Here is a 20,322-nt window from a genome sequence, read left to right on the forward strand (position 1 = left end):
GGCCTGAAGAGGAAGAGCCCTCCCCTCCCTCCTTCCAACTGTCATCTTCTGGCCTGGAAGGAGTGAAAGGACAGGCCCAACGCCATTGGGCCTGCCCTCCTTCCAACTGTCATCTTCTGGCCTTAGAGGGAGTGAAAGGACAGGCCCAATGCCATTGGGCCTGAAGAGGAAGAGCCCTCCCCTCCCTCCTTCCAACTGTCATCTTCTGGCCTGGGAGGGAGTGAGAGGACAGGCCCAACGCCATCGAGCCCGGCCTCAGTTAAGAAAAAGAGTCCTCCCTCCAGTCCATCTGCCTTGGTCCAGGCCTCAGAGGGAGAAAAGAATGCTGGACCTGATCCCCACCCCACCATTCCCTTCTCCTTTTGTGTCATGTCTTTTTAGATTGTAAGCTTGAGGGCGGGGAACCATCTATTATTCCCTCTGTTGTAAGCCACCCGGATTCCCAGTGATTGGGCAGCATATAAATAAATCCTATTATTATTATTATTATTATTATTATTAGAATGTAATTAAGATTAGCTTTGTTATTATGTTAAACGATATAATCTGAAGTCAAAGTGATGGCTATGTCAGATGTAAACTTTACAAAAGTCAACCAGAATGGTTGATATCCCATCTTTTCTGAGAATGATGATCTCATGACTACCTGAGGGTCAGAACTCAAAGAACTGAACTCTTTATTAGTATACAATTGTCCCTCCATATTCACTGCTTTGGCACTCTCAGTTTTAATGACTTGTGAGGTCAAGGCCACCATGTGCATGTGCACTCCCCCACCTCACCTTCCCCATCCTGTCACAGGGAAAGGAAAGAGAAGTCAGCGCACAAGCTCTTCTCCAACCCCTCCCTGCCACTCTGTAATTGGGGGGGAGGGATTATTCGTGAAATGTTTGCATTCGTGAGGGTCCTTTATCCCTAATGCAAATACGGAGGGACAACTGTATATGTTCTCAAGAGTTCAGTTCTTTGAGTTCTGTCCCTGAGGTAGTCATGAGATCATTGTTCTCAGAAAATATGGGATATCACCCATTCTGGGAGAACCCGGAACTTTCCAGAAATGCCAAGAAAACAAAAACTGAAAACCCATACTGAAACACTTCAGGCTGCAAAACTTTATTGCAGGCCCACTTGTTAGGTTAACTCAGATATGGACACTGCCCAACTGAGCAATTATGTCAGAAAGAATTCATTCAAACCCAGATATGCTCACTACCCAGCAAAACAGTTAAATCAAAGAGAATGAATCTAAATAACATTGGAATCTATGCCAGCATCAAAGTGGCATAAGGATCTCTGAGCAAATAGCATCTGCAAATTCTTTAATGAAGTGCTTGCATAACTGAATTCAGAAACAATATTCTCATGTCACAGCAGCAGAGAGAGGGTGGAAGTTGGGAGTAGTCCAAACAAAGAGTCACAAGTGGTAGGACTTTAATCTGTAGTATTGCTCATCTGAAAAATTATCAGTAACCACAATACTTAAGGGTTAATTTGATCACTCCCAATAAGTATTTTTAGATAGCCTCTATAAGCGGAAACATTTTTATTTCACAACAAAGGAATAAAGGGAAACATACTATGCTGCATCCTGCTCACAAAAGGATACAACTGTGTTCAAAAAATCCAAATATCCTTAATGGAAATTGGCATGGCAAATACGACTACATTTTCAGTGTGGTCAGGAAAAGCGTATGGAGATTCAAGAAGCATTGTTTCCAACACAAAATTGTTTTTATTATTCAAAACTGAAATTGCCACTGGTCCAGATGTCTCAAAAATACCAAATTAATCTGGAATAATCCCTTTTAACTTGGTACACACAACCTAGATGTATCCAATCCATAACCTCCCCAATGGTCAGTTCCTATAAAATCTTTGGCATTTCAAATATGATTTATATAATATGTTATACAAATTGTTTTTGAACTGTGCGGTTTTTGGATCCTGTCAGACAGAGGGCTCCCAAAGCTTGCAAAAAGAACACACTGTTCAGCTATTTTGTCTTTGTTCCCTTAACACATCTTCTCTGTTAAACATAAACAGAAAACAAAACAAAACAAAGCAACAGAATCAAATGGGAGGGCTACAAATTGAAGACAACATAGTCAACCTCCTCCAAACTTTCAGAAATGAGGTACTGTGATTGCAAAGTGAAAATCTTGTTTGGAAGCATGTTTTAATATATCATCTAAAAACTGGCTTACCTAAGTGACCTTCAATCCATTTAGAAATCCTGAAGCTGATGTCATTCAACCCACAGTTTAACCAATATTACACATAAAATCTCAATGGTCTCAACTGGACTATTCAGGCAACATGCTATAAATGTATTAAAAAGGTGTGGGGGAGATACATTATTGGCAAGAAAGGCTGCTCAACACCAAAATGTCCCAGACCTAATTTTATAATTTGAACAAATGATTTGGATTTTATTTGCATTTGGGATTATCATGGAAGATAGCCCTGATGAGAAGGCTTCCACTCCATTTCTACAAGCTAAGCTGGAGGACTTTTCTCTTCCCTGCATGCTCCTCTGAAGCCATACATTCAGGCACAGTTCACTCTGTTTTGTTGCATATATAATCTAGCTCTTAGAAAGGCATTTTCAGGGTTCTTCTGTACTGTGTGAAAACCTATTATGCTGCATGAAAACGTATTACTCTGTAATGTCAAAGCACTGTAGTCTTAGTAAAAAAGATGGACCTTTAAAGAAGTCAGACAAGTGTCCATGTGTCAAGACTAAATTGTAAGAAATCAGTATGGCTAATTGAAAGTCTATTGCCTTACTATTTTAAGCACCATTTTCTTCTTCCTCTGTGAAAGCTGCTCTTTGAAAACCTCATCCACCTGCCATGTTGTTGAAATCAGATAACTTTCCATGTAATCAAGTGATAGGTTAGAACAGATGCATCCTCACGCCACCAGAGGAAGGCAAGTTTACCAGCTCAGGCAATTCTGTTACGCCTTGCCAGCTTTCAGTTAGAAAAATAGCTGCATAGGTGCCAACGTGTGTGTCAAAACGGCAAAAGGGTTTGTGTTCTGCACTGTTATTAGACAGGTGTTCCATTAGTTTTGTATAGTTGTCATTGTTCATATCAGATGATAATTTCAAAAAGTCATAGGCAGCTGTTCATATGGGATTTGGTGAACTTTGCATGCTAGGACTTTATAATATTTTGTCTGCAGTTCTGTCTCAATCAGCTGAATCAAAACTTCGTATCATTAATCATATCTATTTTCGTTTAAACAGCAGATTCTAGTATTCTCAGATTCACTGCTACAGGTGGGAGAATAAATTGGAAGCACAGGTATTCAGCAGGAGGGAAGGCAAGAACTGGCATTTAGATTTTAAGACTGGATCAAGAAACAAGATTGGCACTCTCAGCACTCACAACTTCTCCTTTTTGAAGGCAGAAAGTATAAAAATCAACAAAAGGAAAAACAATATTCCAGTTAGTGGATGTTAATTCTGTTAACTTGAAGCATGTCCTCAGAGGCAGGAGAATATCACTCAGGAAATAACTTAATATGCAAATACATTCCCTCATAAACTTTTTCAAGTCATATGCTTGACTTCAATCAGGCAAGCATGTTAATCCAAGCAGGACAAAAATTAGCAGTGGCAGAGCTCTTTCCCCCCAGGACTAATCCATTTTCACAACGCAGTGTAGAAACATTTGATTTTCTCATTGCTCTTTTTCAGGTTGAATACTGTTTTTAAATATGGGAGGTCTGCACAGTGATAGAGATATACATAACTTATGATTGATTTTAATATATTCAAAAAGAGTATTCGACATCTCTCCCTATTTCCAAAGGGTTTCTGTACAACTCAAAATGCTATTATTAATTTTATCTATTTCTACCTATTTTAAGGATGGACAAAATGACAACACAAAAATAGACAAAAATAGAGCTGTGTAATGTTTCTATCTCAGAATGACCTACTTTTCTCCTTTTATATATTTTTTTCTTGAAATTTCCTTTTGCTATGGAAGAAATCTATATACTTTAAGCACACACTGCACACTGATGAAAGGATTTTCCCGTCGATCCCAAATGCCACTATTGTGGCCTCGGAGAGAGAGATGAACAGACATGCACAGATCCATCGTGCCTAAGCCAAGCAGCTGATAAACGGCCCTGCCTCCATCCCAACTGCCACTGCTGTGGCCTCTAGAAAGACAGAACAGAAGCCAACCACGCATGTAAAGTGCCACATACACTGATGGAACTTTATATATAAATGATAATGATGGATGAGGATAATGATAATAATTTATAATTTTGATAATTAGTTGTCCCTACTTTTTTGTGAGTATTGAATTAGCATGCAGTTTCTGACCTTTTCTTTAAAAGTTTTTGTTTGGACAGATAATAAATGCAATGCTAAACATTTTGCTGGGATGACAACATCTGCCCATGTAAATGCTGTGTAAAGATCTGTTGCCAGTGCTTTCGAATTATTTGACATACTGGCCTTTTGAGTGATTGCTTAACAGTACTAAATACAGTGGTGCCTCGGGTTACGAAATTAATTCGTTCCGCGGCCGCTTTCGTAACCCGAAAAGCCTTCGTAAGCCGAATTGCCATAGGCGCTAATGGGGAAAAGCCGCGATTCCGTGCGAAAAAGCCGAAAAAAGCACCAAAAGTTTTTTCGTAACCCGAAAAAACATTCGTAACCCGGAACAATGATTCCCTATGGGATTTTTTCGTATCCCGAAAATTTCGTAACCTGGGTATTTCGTATCCCGAGGTACCACTGTAAATTGTTTAGGCAAAGATAAATAAACCAACTAGATTTTGTTTTCCTTATTCATGCTAGCAATTTAAAGAGACTGAGTGTTAGACTATGACTATGGATTCCTCGCTCTGCCATGGAAACCCACTGAGTGACTTTGAGCAAATCACACTCTCTCAGTCTCAGGGGAAAGGAAAAGTAAACCCCCTCTGAACAAATCTTGCCAAGAAAAACCTTGTGATAGGATTAGGCTCACCATAAGTCAGAAACAACTTGAAGGCACACAACAACAGCAACATTTTTGGATTTTTAAATTTTAAATTGCTGATTTTGTTATTTTTAAAGTGTTTTTGCCAATGTGAATCCCTCCCCCATGGACTCCAATAGGATAACCAGAGATTTAAAAAATATATAATATGGCTACAGGTGTTTTTATCAAAAAAAATTGTAACCCAAATCTGCAAGTGGTCAAATGACTGCACAGGGAGAGAGAGACTGAGAGAAAGAGAATAAAATGTATAAATTAAATGATGAAACTATGATAGGTTTTTAAAAGATAATATGCCTAACATTGGGAGCAAAGGAGCTATTTTTCCCAAGGAGCTATTTTTCCTGTGAATAACCAACAGAAAAAGGCACTTTCACTCTAAATCTGAGTCACGTGAAAATCTGTGCCTTTGATTTGATAAACATTTAGTTGAGAGAGCTGTCTATACAATATTGGTCAAAAGTCAATGCCAACAGCTCTTGTCTTGCTTTGCCTATGACAATATTATTTTTCAGTTATTATACATTATCAGGCAGGACTGACTCCTCAAATGGATTGCAATAAAAGTATATTCCTTGTGCAGATACACTTTTGAAGTGATCAGCGTTGCCCGGGGGGGGGGGGGGGGGAGAGACCACTTAAGACTCAGGCTGGGAATAGGATTAAAAGTTCAATGTTTATAGGACAAGATAGTGAGATTATATCAGTTTTTATTCTGGCAGAGCTCCTGTATGTCTGTGTCACTCTAATATGGCAGCAGCATCTGCTACTTATTTATGATTCTGTAGTTCTTAAAATTACAGATGTGCCAAGGATAAAAAGCCTGGCAACTAATTTGGGGTATGATGTGAACAAATGAAGTTTGACAAAGGTCCAAAACACACTGCAGAAATAATCCAGTTTGAGACCACATTAACTGCCTTGGTTCTGTGCTGGAGAATCCTGGGAATTATTGTTTATTGTGGCACCAGAACTCTCTGACAGAGAAGGCTAAGTGTCTCACAAAACCCAAAATTCCCAACATTTCCTAGCACTGAGCCAGGGTACTTAAAGTGTTTTCAAACTGGTTTATTTCTGCAGTGTTTTTTGGACCAAAGAAGACATAAAGCTTCCAATTAGAAGGAAATCTGTTATATCTGACTTGTGCAATCAATGCACGCCACCAACCCAATACTGCACCTCTACAACATTTCACATATTGCTTCAAGGGAGAATACAGCACCCTAAACAAAGTTTAGGAGACCTACAGGAGCCAAAAATTAAAACGATAGGGAGTAGAGAACGTCTTTTCTTCTTGCATGGTGATCACTCAGATTTAAAAACTTTTCTGCTTTAGAAAAAATAAGGATTATACAGGGAAAAAATCCATGTTTTATCACCTACGATGCTTGCAAATTGCTTTTCCTGTGTTGCCTGGGTTGCTCTTTTGAACTTTATCCACTAGACAGGTCATGTCTGGCAAATAAATTGTTCCTCACCCTCCTACTATGTTAACATATAAACCAAGTTACAGGGGGAAAGGCATGCCAACTGTGCTCTGTTAGTACTTAAACATTGTTACAAGCAGATGAAAAGCAGGAAATTGATCCTGGAATATCTAAATTCACTGTAAGGTGACAAATTTCAGCCATCTATTCCTCTTATTAGTTAGCTGAAAGCCAAAGCATACACTGGAAATCTGAGTGCCTAGCTGTACATTATCTGTATATTATATGTGTGAAATTCTGTGCTGGTTCAATGATGATATTTTAAATGATGATTTCATTTTGTGTGTATCTTACAGTAGAGTTTGAAATTGTGATAATAAGAGAAAGGAGAGTTTAATTTTTTTTAAAGTTGGGTACTGTCTTGACTGGATTCTCCTGTGGGTAAAAAGGTGCAGAAAATGCCCCTAGCCAGGAACAAGTGATGTGCTACTTGCTACCAAAAGACATAACACCAGTTGGCAAAGAATGTACAACAAATAAAATCAATCATTGCTGTGCTGACTTTTAGGGAACAGAAAAATCTGAACTACCTAAACCAATTAGAATTCAGTTATTGTTTCTTTAGCAACTTGTTGATATGTTCAGGATTATGACTTTCAGTACTTTTCTGCATGCCGCTAGAGCAATACTCCAGCAAAGCTTATGCAGGCAAAAGAAAGAATTGGGATGACAGCTGCAGTCTGAGAAAAGGATTTTGTTGTTACAAGTCACAGCCAAAAGCTGGGAGCTCTGCTTTAAGGAATGTCATCTCAATTTTCAGAGTGTTATGGCTGTTAATCAATCTAAATGGGAAGCAGAACAGCTTCAGAAACTAGATACAGTATCTATGGGTATGAGATGCTGGTGACAACATGGCAGAGTTTGGAAAAATTACTTTCTTTGGACTACAACTCCAAGGAATTCAGAGCCAAGTGGCCATGGTGGCTGAGAGATTCTAGGAGTTACAGTTTTCTTATAGGTATAACTTCTGGGAGCTTTCACCAACAACAGGCTAAGGAGAAAGGAAGAATGTCTACTAACTTTAAATTCCATTTGTGTTCCTAGTAGTCTTGCAAAAAACAGAGGAAATGAGAGGTGACAAACTAAATATTTTAAAAAATATCATCCACAATGGCACACAATAGCCTAATTGTGATACTAGCTACCAAGAGATCTTTTTAAAATCTTTCATATAGCTTCTGCATTTGTGCAACCAATTTCTGGACATAGGGTTTTTTAAACAAAATATATCTTTTACAAAGTTTATAATTTGCTGTAATTATATCCTTTACAGACAGATATAAGGACCTGTAAAAAGCATGTATTACCTGTGTACAATAATTTAAGGCTGCAATTCTTTAAAAAAAATCATTATGTAGCAACAATGGGGAGGGAAGTCACCTAACCAATAAGATAAATTAACAATCGGTATATTAATTAAAACAGTTTACAACAAACTTTACCATTAACTATGATTGTTTAAACATCATACAAAACATGTTTCTATGGATCTTGATGCTGTGAAAGGGGAAGAGCTTTTGTGAGTAGATGTTCACATATTCATGGCCCTTAGGCTGTAATCCTATACACATTTACCTGGGAGTAAAAGCATCATTAAATAAAGCAGGAGATACCTCAAAGTAAACATCTATACATTTGGACAGCAAAGCTCCTATAGCCATAATAATCTCAAGAAGAACAGAGGGAAAAGATGAGATCATCACTTATATCAAGCTATATTGTCCAAGCTAAACAAATATCACAAATCTAGTGAAAGTATATACAAAATACAACTGCATTTTTTCTTTTACAATTTTGTCTTTCACACCTAAACTATGTTCAGTATAATGTGTTCTAGTGATTTATGATTTTCTACTGTCCTTTGAGGTAGATTACATGAGCACACTCTCTCATGAGCTTCATAAATGATTTGAGATCTGACCTGGGGTCTTCCTAAATCAAGTTGCACACTCACAGTCCCTAAATATTCCGAAGTCCTTACAATGAGACTTACATCTATCTCTTTCTGACCAATCATATTTGCTCAAAATTCTTTTTCCCAGGGCTGCTGCTGAACAATAGACATTCCTTACCACAATTAGCAGCCAGATCACCCATTAGGCTATCTCTGTTTTATTTTTTCCTATGAAAATAATACGGATGAACATGTTAAATAGTTGCAAAACAGCAAAGTGTGAAGGTAATTTACCTTCCCGTCTCTGACCTCTTCTCCAGACTGTTATTCTCTTTACCCTTCTCCATTTCTTGTACAAGAGCCATTTGAATAGGAGTATTTCGCCCGTCACTACTTGTGCTGCCCCTGTGCTGAGATGTCCTGAAGTCAGACTGGGAGTTGCGTTTCATGGCTTGGAGCTGAGCCAGAGGCACAATGTCACAGCCTTGTGGCCTGTGCCATACTGTCTGCTGTGTAATAGCATTATAATAGTAGAAACGGTTGTTGTTTTGGTCAAAGAGTTCCCACCACTGGTTCTCGTCAGACTGACGAACTCTAAGGTTGGGTGGAGGATCCCAGCCACACTCTCCAGTTGTCAAGTTGACATACATTCGCTCTCGAGAACGGGGTTCGATTATCTCCACCCAATCTGAGCTGAAATAACAGAGATAGGGCACAGTTAGTTTGAGCTGAAAACACAGGTTAATCATGTCAGAACTATAGAAATGGCTGAATTTGGTATCTGTAGCCACCTGCACATCAGAGGTGATGTTCTTGATTTAAAAAGCCTATTATATACTACTATTACACTCCCCATCTTCTCTCAATTTCTAGTAGCTATTCAGACAAGCTACCAAGATTTTCACATACATTTTCTAGCTTTCAGAATTTTTTTTATTATCACATTTGTACCTTGCCTTTCCACTAAAATACTGCTTAGCACTACTAAAAGCATAATTAAATACAAAGTAAACGATTAAACTTCATCCATTTTTTATGCCCCCTGTCCACATGACTGTGGATGTACGTTGAAGGATCTTCCCCAGTATCGAAACTTCCAGAACCAGGGAACACAACTTCATATGAAGTAGAACTCTTGTTTTGAGTAGCTGACAAATACTATTTTTTGCAAAAATATGCAAGCAAGCTAACCTTTTCCCTTCAAAATATTATATTATTATTTCCAGCTAAAAATAAGACAAAGCTTTGTAGTGCACTCCTCAAAATCAGCAAATTAACACAAACCCAGAAAGAAAGGGTATATTTTATTTCTTTGCAGAAAGGCCTAACATTAATGATATTGTGAGTTCTAATTTTCTACCTCAATAATAAAACTACGTATTATTGCTGAAGGAATGAAGGGTCATTTTTTTTGCCTGCCATTCTACAGACAACAACAGCACATCACTTGGATGTTATAATGATCCTTCTAAATAAATTTCCCACATGTAGTATACTTTCTCCTAGTTTTTAAATCTGCTGCCCTACTGAAAAAATAACAAGGGTTGGAAGCTGCCAAGATATGACTTATTTTTTTGAATTGTGTCGATGTATGTCAGGTCTTTTACTAGCAAACCTTCTGCCAGTTCTAAGCTGGTGAAGAGAACTGTTTCCTAACACTTAATCCAGTATGGCAATATGGGTCAACTCATATTGTCACCAAACTCCAACCAAGCTGGGATTCCCATGGCGTACCAGGTTGCCCACCCAGGTAAATGTCTCATTTCAAAGGATATGATCTCTTAGAACTGCAGCACCAGAACTCAAATAGGTACTCCTTAGTTATTAGATTGGTCCTTAGTGCATACCTCATTTGAAGCTGCTCAACAAACACAGTCCACACAATCTAAAAACCTGCTAGTTTATCAGTGCCTCTATGCATCCCTCTTGTTTCCTGTCTTCAAGCCTCAATAACTTGTGAGTGCACAAAATCATTTCAGACTCATAACTGCTCTGAAGTAGCAGCATCCTGAGACTAGATGTCATGCTTCCACTAAGACTATGAATTGTCCATGATATACCCCCCACCTTAAAAAAAGTAGACTAATTTATCTCTTCAGATCAGCAATTGTCATGGGGCTTTGACTGGTAGGGTTCCTCTCATTCATGTTCTGAATACATATTGTTCCTTACCCCACATAATCCTCCACAGATAATGTGATAAAAAAAAAACTTTCTCTTAGAAACAGTTCCAAGATTTCAAGCAATGTTTCTTTGTTTGTATTCTTTTTTGGCCCATGGCATTCCTGAATTATGTCTCTAGTTGCTCTATGGTGAATTGTCTGTGATGTCAGTATCACGTCCTTCAGTTCTTGTCTCTGATAACACCAGCATTTCTGCTTGGTCACTCCTAGATCATATCAAATGAGCATGAGCTTGCTGCCCCTTCACCTTTGCCTTTTCACTTGTGAATGCTCATCCAAGCATTATCAACAGCTTTTCTGTATCACATTTCAAACACAAAATAGCATGGGCATTTTTGTCCCAGGATATTGTACTTGTACATTGTATAGAACAAAAAAATGTTCCAATGGCAAAATGCAATAGGTTTGTTGGGACAATTTTTGTGCCAGCTCTTTTTTGTCTGTACACAACACAACTTTACATGGCAAGTTAATTCATACATTCAGAGTTTATATATCCAGCTCTTCCGTTAGAGCAAACTGTTAATTAGACAGTGCCTTGCCCTCAGGCTTACAATCTAAAAAAGGCATGACACACAAAATGAGAAGGGAATGCTAGTGGGAAGGGGATCAAGTCCAGTGGGTCTTCTCTCTCCCTGAGGCCTAGGCCATGGCAGATTGGTTTCCTCTTTCTCCTGGCTAGGCCTGGTGGAACTGTGCCTCCCCTTCTCTCCCTCTGAGGCCAAGTGACAATGTCATAAAATACACTGGATTATTTGTGAATTCTGCAACAATACATGACTCTGGGGTACTGAAGTGGCTCATCTGGAAGGATGGGTTTATAATAATGACTAAAATAAACTAGGCAATAAAATTATCAACACCAAAACTCTATACTGTTGGTATCAAAATAAACTTTGAGGATACTTAAGCCGTAACAAACCAGTGTTAAAACCTTTTGGTAAGATGTGCCATTTCAACCTTCAAGCTGCACAGAGGCAACAATAACAAATGTACACAGGAAATTCCACATGGCAAGTAACTTATCTGAAGTAGATTCTGATTAGCAGAACACCTACCACGTGGAGTAATTTCAGACAAGCTGCTTGTCACAAAGCCTTTCTAAAACAAAGTGTTGTTGTTTTTTAAAACAAGCTACATATGCGAACTGGGTCACTGCCTCAGAGAGTATTTGCACGAGAGTGTTACAACAGTTTGATACCACTTTACGTTTCATGGCTCTAAGATTTGTAGTTTGGAGGTACAGTGGTACCCCGGGATACGAATGCGCCGCCTTACGAAATTTCCGGGTTACGAAAAAAATCAATAGGAAAAAACTGTTCCGGGTTACGAAGGTTTTTTCGGGTTACGAAAAAATTTTTGGTGCTTTTCGGCGCTATTTCGCACGAAATCGCGGCTTTTCCCCATTAGCGCCTATGGCTTTTTCGGCTTACGAAGCATTTCGGGTTACGAACGCGGCGGCGGAACGAATTATTTTCGTAACCCGGGGTACCACTGTATTTAGAATTCCCTTTCCCATCCTTGAACTATGGTGATTTAAACATCTAGCAAAGAATAGTCCTCACTAAACTACAAACCCATTATTCTGTAGAGTGGAGCCATGGGCATTATATGGTATCAAACTAATATGACTGTGTAGTACAGATATACTCTCACTTTCTGAATTTTGGAGAAGAGAAATGCAGCATTGTTTCACCTCATGGTTGTTTTGCAAGATTAAATAATAAACTGTAACATTCCCCATCCCCACCCCATGCTTCAAAGTATTAATTACAACTCAACAAATATAATAATAATAATAATAATAATAATAAATTTTTTATTTATATTTTCCTGCCTCTTCCCACGGATCGAGGCGGGATTACAGTCAATATCAAAATTCCACAAAACATCACAGTTACAATTATTTAAAATCAACATTTAAAATAAAATTATCTAAAAACATACAATTAACAATCACAATATAACATCCTGAGGTAGATTTCAAATTGAGAATTATTTCCTTTACAGAGGGTCAGGAGGGTATGCTTGTTGGAAGAGATGAGTTTTCAGCACCTTCTTGAAGGCGTCGAGAGCTGGGATGAGTCGAATCTCTTCCAGGAGATTATTCCAATGCAAGGGGGCCATAGCTGTGAACGCTTTTTGGTGAGTAGCTGTTAGTCTCACTTTGGGATGTTCAAGTAGAAGCTTTCCAGTTGTTCTAAGAGTGCGGGGCGGATTGTATAGGAAGAGGCGTTCCATCAAGTAACTCGGGCCCAAGCCATGTAAGGCTTTAAAGGTAATAACCAACACTTTGTATTGGGCTCGGAAGCTAATTGGCAGCCAGTGTAAAGATTTTAATACCGGTGTAATATGGTCAGATCTTGATGTTCCTGTGACCAATCTGGCTGCAGCATTTTGAACTAACTGAAGTTTCCGAACTTGGTACAAAGGTAGCCCCATGTAGAGCGCATTACAGAAATCTAACCAAGAGGTTACCAGTGCATGTACTGCTGTTTCAAGGTCCTTTCAATCCAGACAGGAACATAGTTGGCGTATCAGCCGAAGGTGGTACCAAGCACTCCTGGCCATCGCATCTACTTGAGATGACAATTGTAGAGATGAGTCCAGGAGTACTCCCAAACTGCAAACTTTGTCCTTTAGGGGGAAGTGTGACCCCGTCCAGGACTGGATGACAAATTTCCCTGTCTGGACTTGGGGTACCTATCACGAGTACCTCTGTTTTTTCTGGATTCAGCCTGAGTTTGTTTTCCCTCATCCAGCCCATTACTGACCCCAGGCAGGCGTCCAGAGGAGAGATGCCTTCCTTAGTCACTGTATCAGTCCGAGGCATGGAGTGATAGATCTGGGTGTCATCAGCGTACTGATAACACCGTGCTCCATGTTCCCTGATGATCTCTCCCAGCGGCTTCATGTAAATGTTAAATAGCATGGGGGACAGAATGGTGCCTTGAGGGACACCAGATGTCAGCTCTCTTTTCCGAGAGCAACAGTCCTCCAGCCTCACGATCTGGAATCTTCCTGAGAGATAGGATCAGAGCCACTGGAGCACAGTGCCCCCAATACCCAATTCTCTTAGGTGTTCCAAAAGGATACCATGGTTGATGGTATCAAAGGCCGCTGAGATGTCCAAGAGCACCAACAGGGTCACACTTCCCCTGTTGATGCCCAGACGGAGATCATCAACTAAGGCAACCATGGCAGTCTCAACTCCATATCCTGCTCTGAAGCCAGTTTGAAATGGGTCCAGATAATCGGTTTCATCCAAGACAGCTTGGAGTTGGAAAGCAACCGTCCTCTCTATCACCTTGCCCAAGAATGATAATAAGAATGGTAATATCATTCAAAAAGATTGTTTCCCTCTATTGTAGACGTCTTTAAACTTGATATAAATAGGATAAACTACATATTTGCTAAGATGATGGGGAATTAGGCAAGAGTTAGCAGCAAATTGTACCAGTAACCAGAGGAAGGGGGGCAATGCTATGGGAATTAATGCCTGGGAGCCTTTAAATACCAAAGCATTGTTCTCAGCAGTGTAAACAACAGACGTTCCAACTTCATCTGACCTGAATACTATTGCTTTGTCAGGGAAATTCTTAGTACACTCACAGATTATATTTTGTAATATTCAACATACCACAGAAAAAGTCTTTCACATCTCTCACTGGAATTCAGTAAACAGGGCTTCTGTTTGACAGGAGCAATTTTAAAACAATGAAGTTGCTACAAATTGTCCTGAATTAAATAATCATGGAAGCCTTTAGCAAGTGTCTTCTTTTTTTTTACTTAGGAACTTACTCTCACTACTAAGGATCCCCTACTTCTTCTCTTCGGAAAAGAACTGTATAGTCAGAACTATAGTGTGTGCCTGCTCTTTTTCCTATGTTTTTAGTCCCAGAATCCTAAGATACAATTTCAGAATCTGTAACTAGATACACAGGTATATTTTTAAATTTTCTGATGTTGTCAGCAAGAACTTCCAGACATTTGCAAGAGTCTAACAGGGCTCCTAGATTAAATTCCTTACAGCATCCCAACATATTTCACTATGTCTACAGTTGTTGGTGTGCAGTATATAATTCTAATACCGGAGCTTAAATACACACATATTTTGCTGGCATAGTAATGTTGGTTCGCATTCAGAATGTAGAGTTGCTAACTATAGTGGGTCCTTAAGTTCCAGGACCCCCTGTGGATACCAAAATGTGGATGCCCAAGTCCCATTAAATATAGTGGTATTGTAAAATTGTATCCCTTACATAAAATGGCAAAATCAAGGTTTGCTTTTGGGAATTTATATATTTGCTGTGGATGGATATGGAGGGCTGGCTGTAGTATCTGTGTGTATTAAACCATGCAGTCTTGTTGTTGCTTTTTTAAAAATTGAAATGCTAAGGCAGGGGTAGGCAACCTTTTTGAGCCGGGGGCCGGGTTGCTGTCCCTCAGACAACTGGGGGGCCGAAGCCAAAAAATAAATAATTAATTTTTTTTTAAAAAAAAATTAAATAAATAAATAAACCAGGACAAATGTAGGACAAAATTTTCAAATGGTGGACACTTTTTTTAAAAAGTGGAGGACACACGAAAAAATTGGCTGATTTTTAAAATTTTTAAAATATAAATGCATGTTTCTGAGGCTTCTATAGACAATTGCCCCTGCGTGTGAGAGGCCAAAGGCTCCGGCGGCAATCGGCGGCAGGACCGGGCTGGGGCCAGTCCCAAGGCCTCGCCGGGCCGCATCCGGCCCACGGGCCGCAGGTTGCCTATCCCTGTGCTAAGGCCATAAGAACACAAAAAAGTAAAATGTTAACACAGATGCTCCCATCTTACTGTCAAAAAGTACATATTTATAACACTGCCATATTAACATTTTCTTGGTGGGGAAAGGCTATACTAAAAAGATATCAGAATTTCTTTCACAGGAGAGGGAATTAATCATTAAAATGACTTCACTATTTGGTTTGTTCATTCACCCATTTCCTAGTTATGGAACCAAGCACACCTATTTTCCTCTGTGAAATTTTGGAAAGCACACACACCTATTTCTATAGGCAAATGATTTTATTTGACATCATTTGACAAGGTAAAGTAGAAAAGCAATAGCCTGAGCCAAACCACTTATCCTTTCTGAAGCTCAAACACTAAGGGGGCAGGTACATGGGGCTTTCTTTGGGGGACTAGATGCATTCATTCAGCATTTTTTATCTCAAAAGTAAACATATGTATAAGGTTTTCAGCTGTCTCTGATTCCTCACACTGCACACTATGACAAGATACATTCAACAAGAGAACCTGCATCAGTTGCACATGTAGTAGACCCATGATTGTTTCAAGTTTCATTTTAAAGGATTCTATACAAACATCTATCTAGTTTGACACTAACACACTAAAATGGAAGCAGAAATATCTTCTATGCACATGAGTCCTGCAATGTATTTATTTTTTCTAGGACTGCTAGGATGTACAGTAGCTGTTTTCAAGGATTTTATAAGGTGATAAACTATTCTGCACAAACTAAGTAAATGAAGTTCAAAATTATTCCCAAGTCTCTGTTCGAACAAACTAAGTAAATGAAGTTCAAAATTATTCCCAAGTCTCTGTTCGAACAAAGCAGTTGTCTTCATTTCCAAGGAGATTTGTCACTGCTGATGAAAATCCCCAGGAAGAGCCTTAAATACTGAAATATTTCTCAAGCCAATACTACATTTTCACTTTAAGCATGTACAGAACACTGTTCTTCTTTACAACCACGAAGGACATAAAAATGCAAAAGAAAAGCTCATATATACACAACTAACAACAGCCTTTGATATTTTCAGGCCAGTGGGCACCTTTGGAATTTTTGGTGACCAAAATGGCTGCCAAAGGTACCAATTAAATGCCTGACCATTAACAAATGGCAACTGTACGGCCAGTTGCAAGGTATCTATTTCACTTGAAAGCATACTGGTGAAGTTAAAAGAAAAAGTATCTTGCCCAATGATCAAAGAAGGCATCCACAGGTACCCTAGTACTCAATAAAATAAAAGAACTGGCAACCATGAGCCTGTTTGCCTGCAAAAATGTATAATAACGCTGCAGTTATGCAATTCAGACACCAGGAGTCTTTGTGTTACACTGAATACTCTGAAACAAAAGCGAACACTCCTTATTTGAGAGCTTCTGTTTTCTTGATATGCTTTCCCTCCTGTTGATAGACTTTACTTTCCAGAAAGTAGTCAGTATTACACAGACGACAGCTGTTGTGGTATATTTAGCCCTTTCATTCCCTGTTCGCTCCTCTTACCAACAAGAACAGCCAAACCTACCAAGAACAATTTACCATGACATCTGAACCAGTTAATTACACCCAGCAAATCAGAAATCATAAACCATGGATAAACTGTCATTTTGAATGCTAGCTTGTAAGGGACATAACAGAGTAACTGCAGTTTGAAAAAGAAGCTATGACTTCTTCTCCTGGTAATTCACCCCCACAAGCAAGAGGATCCAACCAAGAGTGAGGGGGTCTTTTGAACAATAAACCAGGTTTATCTAGAATTCTGGGTCATTACTGTGTGCAGGCACAGCCTGCTAATGATACTACACACCAAACTCTTGTTAAGCTTCAAGTACCTACAGACCAATGATAGCTAACACGGGAAGAGATCATATACCAGACTACCACAATTTCCACTGTGGCCAACACAGTTTTGCCACACAAGGTTTTTGGTTAGTAACTCAGGCCCAATGCTTCATGATATCTTATTTACCAAGGCAGCTGACTGTGGAAAACAATTTTATCCCTCTGCCCTTTTTGTGTGATGAGGATATTAGTGACCCTTTCTAATGAACAGAACATAGTACAGATTATTTTGCTGCATCTCAATAAAACATTTCAGTCTAAAACAACTTATTACAGAAAACAATCTCTTTGCTTGACTCCCTACTGATGAGTCAATATGGTAAACAGCCTGTCTCAATCACAGTTCCAAAACACACTGCAGAAATAATCCAGTTTGAGACTGCTTTAACTGCCCTGACTCCATGCTAGGAAATCCTACCAACTGTAGTTTGTTGTGGCATCAAAGTTCTCTGATGGAGAAGGCTAAATGTTGCACAAACCTTCCCTACCATTGAGCCAGGGCAGTTAAAACAGTCTCAAACTGGATTAATTCTGCAGTGTGTTTTGGACCTCTCTGAGCACTAGCAGCACTATTATTCCAAGCTCATGAACAACACAACAATGAAATAAGCAACACACTATGGACTTTGTGGAAGACCGTTTCTTTTTCACTTTTTCTCCTTTGTTCCTTATCAGTGTTGGCAGCCTCCAAATGTTCTTCAGGCAAGAATTAAATTCAGGATTATATACACTTTGCATACAATTAAACCTACCAAAAGTCAAGATAAAACCTATGGGCAACAAAAAAATCAAGGACTGATTATTCACAGAACAAGAGGCTATCTGGGCCTGGTTATTGCTCACTTGCAGTGGAATCATGGCTTTGCTATTTTCCCATAAGGTCACCACAGAAGAGAGAACCAGCTGCAGCACAATGTCTACACGTCATCACTTCAACAATAACTATGTACGCTAATTCTCCCACTTTGTATGCTGTCTTGGAGGTCTGTTGTCAGGTAGATAGAAGAATTTGTGTACTACTGCACATGCTCCTTTGAAACATTTAAAGGGTGCTTATTTTGTATGTATTGGAGAAAGAATATTTGTTTAAAAAATACATATAAATCTTGATTGATAAATGCATAGTGGGAAATGAATAAATGGTGTAAACATTTGGCAGCGCACAATGATTCATTCAAGGGAAGCCTGAATGTATATGGATAACCCAGGTGTATTTTAAAAAGGTACGGCTGATCAAATGTGTATTAATATCCCTTCAACAAGCTCTCCTTTCCTCCCTTCCCTGCAGGGTTAGACCTGTATGAACAAGCAATGAACCAGCCAAAAGTTCTGTGAGATATCATGTTAGGTAATCACATCATGTAGCACTAACCTGATATCAGCACATACCCAGCTCTGATGCTTGTCATATAAACCATTTACTAAGCCTCTAAGTGTAATGCCTGCATTTTAACCTCCAACTTTCTTAGTCATACTTTTGGAATTTTGAATCATTCTCAATACACTAGAAGGCTCTACAAAAACAAAATTATACAATTGGAACAGACCATGCCTTAGGACCAGATCTAAGCATTCCTAACAAATGCCCATCCAGTCATTTCTTACAAGACTACAGATTTTACAGCCTCCACAAGCCGGTTAGTTACATAGATTGCCAAAAATTCATTCTAAATCTAGCGCTACAAATTGGCTATTCTGCTGCAGCCTGTCTAAAGTATGACCTTGAATGTTAAAGTGTAGATGGTGCTCTCTCTGGAGAACCAGCAGATTAAGATGCAGATATGGCAGCTTCATACTCAGCAACATTACCCCCATACCCCACAGTCTTTTATAATTAGGTATCAGTTCAATCTAGACAATGAAGAAATGGAAACAGAGATTTAAGAGCAAAGATATAAAACTGAACACTAAAGTAAAGATAGTCCAATCCATTGTTTTCCCCATAACTCATAGAATCATAGAATAGTAGAGTTGGAAGAGACCACAAGGGCCATCCAGTCCAACCCCCTGCCATGCAGGAAATCTAAATCAAAGCATCCCCGACAGATGGCCATCCAGCCTCTGCTTAAAGACCCCCAAGGAAGGAGATTCCACTACACTCCGAGGGAGTTTGTTCCACTGTCGAACAGCCCTTACTGTCAGGAAGTTCCTCTTAATGTTGAGGTGGAATCTCTTTTCCTGTAGCTTGCATCCATTGTTCTGGGTCCTGTTCTCTGGAGCAGCAGAAAACAAGCTTGCTCCCTCCTCAACATGACATCCCTTCAAATATTTAAACAGGGATATCATATCACTTCTTAACCTTCTCTTTTCCAGGCTAAACATCCCCAGCTCCCTGAGTCGTTCCTCATAGGGCATGGTTTCCAGACCTTTCACCATTTTAGTCGCCCTCCTTTGGACACGCTCCAGTTTCTCAATGTCCTTTTTTAACTGTGGTGCCCAGAACTGGACACAGTATTCCAGGTGGGGCCTGACCAAAGCAGAATAGAGTGGCACTATTACTTCCCTTGATCTAGACACTATACTTCTATTGATGCAGCCTAAAATCGCAATGGCCTTATTAGCTGCTGCATCACACTGTTGACTCATGTTCAACTTGTGGTCTACTTGGACTCCCAGATTCCTTTCACACGTAGTTTCATTCAGCCAGGTGTCCCCCATCCTATATCTTTTTTCCAACCTAAGTGCAGTACCTTACATTTCTCTGTGTTGAATTTCATTTTGTTAGCTTTGTATGGATGCGAGAGTTGGACAGTGAAAAAAGCAGATAGAAAGCAGGCAGTCATTAAGTTCCCAAAGTTCTAAAAACGGATTTAAAAGTTAAAGACAACAACTAAAATGGGCTTGGAAATTAACTGTTAACAATCAAGTTTTCATAGATTCAGTATAATATGTGGTCATTATTTCGCTACTGTCAACAATCTATCAGAAGTATTTTGAATTAATTACAGTCTGCAACCTTTTTTAAAGCATATTATGGTAATCTAGATGAGATGTAACTGTCTCAGGGGTACCTTATGTTAAATCTTCAATCTCCAAGTTGGGATGCATATAGGGAGGGAAAGAGTTGCACACTTCCCGAAGAATCAGGTCTGTAGTTTGGGATTTCTCAGGGTTCGGTGTT

The 20,322-nt window shown here is 39.2% G+C and overlaps 1 protein-coding gene across 5 annotated transcripts in view; it reads right to left on the bottom strand.

Moving 5' to 3' along the window:
* Positions 1–20,322, bottom strand: part of LOC121928001 (rho GTPase-activating protein 39-like) — a 132,284-nt gene that overhangs the window by 32,709 nt on the left and 79,253 nt on the right. For 4 of the 5 annotated variants that reach the window (XM_042462163.1, XM_042462160.1, XM_042462162.1 and 1 more), the window contains exon 2: positions 8,685–9,083. In XM_042462163.1, the coding sequence (XP_042318097.1) occupies positions 8,685–9,083 (399 nt within the window). The remainder of the gene's footprint in view (positions 1–8,684; positions 9,084–20,322) is intronic. The other variant, XM_042462161.1, reaches the window with a different exon arrangement.

Source organism: Sceloporus undulatus, chromosome 4 (assembly GCF_019175285.1).
Source record: "Sceloporus undulatus isolate JIND9_A2432 ecotype Alabama chromosome 4, SceUnd_v1.1, whole genome shotgun sequence".
Classification (NCBI taxonomy): domain Eukaryota; kingdom Metazoa; phylum Chordata; class Lepidosauria; order Squamata; family Phrynosomatidae; genus Sceloporus; species Sceloporus undulatus.